Here is a 1,318-nt window from a genome sequence, read left to right as displayed (position 1 = left end):
CGTCTTTTTTGGTTCTTTGTCGGTTTTTATTCACAAGACTTAGTTTGCTTTTAAATTTCATAACTTATAAGGAAATAAGCTACATTGAAATAAATTAAACACAATAGAGAAGACCGTGCCTTTTTCTTTTCTTCCCCCCCTCCCCACTTCTCTTTTAAACATGGCTTAGTAGAATGGGCAAACCAAATCGACAGAAAGACAGGCAAAAAATATATTTTAAAAAAATGGTCCCCCAGTGCCTGCCACTCAGCCATCGGAAATAAAAGCAAATAATAATAATAATTTTTAAAAGGCATGAAATGCACCTCTTTTAGTTTTCTTTCGTTTTTTGTTCTCCCGTCTTTTTTACCTTTCGCCCCCGATAAGAAACAAAACCCGAAAGATGGCTAAAGGCGCGCCGCGGGTCTCGCCGGGGGTGTCTCTGCCGGTCGCGGGAGGGGGACACACGGGTAAATCGCTGCTGGATCCGTCGCCGACACCGCACCGTATCTGTGGTCCCATCGCAGCCAGGGGAGCGAGGGTATGTACAAAGTGTGGGGGGGCAGCGCAATAATAAATATCTGTGTGGGTCTCTTCCAGGGTGCGATATTCCTGCTCCGAACCAAAACCGTTCCCAAGCCTCTTTCCTCCGCAGGCTCTCGCTTGACTCGGTTAAGTGGAAAGTTTTGCTTTAAAGTTCGCTTGTGGCAGGGATGTGCCGTGCACTCGCATGGGATTTTTTTTCTTGTTGGCTGTTGTTTGCTTTAGGGTTTGGGGGTTTTTTTGCTTGGTTTTGTTTGTTTGTTTGTTTAAATGGGTTGTTTTTAAACCCCAGTTTGGAAACTTTTTCCCTCAAAAACCTGTGGTTCTGAGCGTAGGGAGCGATCAGGGTCGGGCTTGCTCCAGCTGCTGGTGCTGACTCCTGATGGCAAACCTGCTGACATGCACCGGGATGGGTACCACGATCTTGGGGTTTCGGGAGGGCTCCCCTGTCTTGGAGTTGGCGTTGCCCGCCTTGACCCGTTTCCATTTCGCCCGCCTGTTCTGGAACCAGATTTTCACCTGCACCTCGCTGAGTTTGAGGGCATGCGCGATCTGGGACCTCTCCGTCAGGGACAGGTACTTTTTGCAGTGAAACTCCTTCTCCAGCTCCAGCAGCTGCTCGCTGGTGAAGGCTGTTCGCCGCCGCCGGTTTTTGCCCGTGGAAGTGGTGTTGGTGGAATTGGGGGGGTTCTGGGGGTTTTCCTCCAGCGCGTTGCCAGAGTCCTCTTCCTTGTGAGCCGCCTGGCCGGGGATGTTGTCGTCCGAGCTGTAGTCTAGATCGCTGTCCATGGAGAAA

The 1,318-nt window shown here is 50.0% G+C and overlaps 1 protein-coding gene across 1 annotated transcript; it reads right to left on the bottom strand.

Moving 5' to 3' along the window:
* Positions 1 to 864: 864 nt before the first annotated feature.
* Positions 865 to 1,317, bottom strand: LOC104462931 (homeobox protein GBX-2-like; the record flags this gene model as incomplete). The annotated part of the gene is made up of 1 exon (XM_010075086.1): positions 865 to 1,317. A coding segment is annotated over one exon (453 nt), but the record flags the coding sequence as incomplete, so codon positions are not given.
* Between the last annotated feature and the right edge of the window lies 1 nt (position 1,318).

The sequence above is a fragment of the Pterocles gutturalis genome, unplaced genomic scaffold, assembly GCF_000699245.1.
Source record: "Pterocles gutturalis isolate BGI_N339 unplaced genomic scaffold, ASM69924v1 scaffold35676, whole genome shotgun sequence".
Lineage (NCBI taxonomy): Eukaryota > Metazoa > Chordata > Aves > Pterocliformes > Pteroclidae > Pterocles > Pterocles gutturalis.
This window is presented reverse-complemented; position numbering and strand designations above follow the sequence as displayed.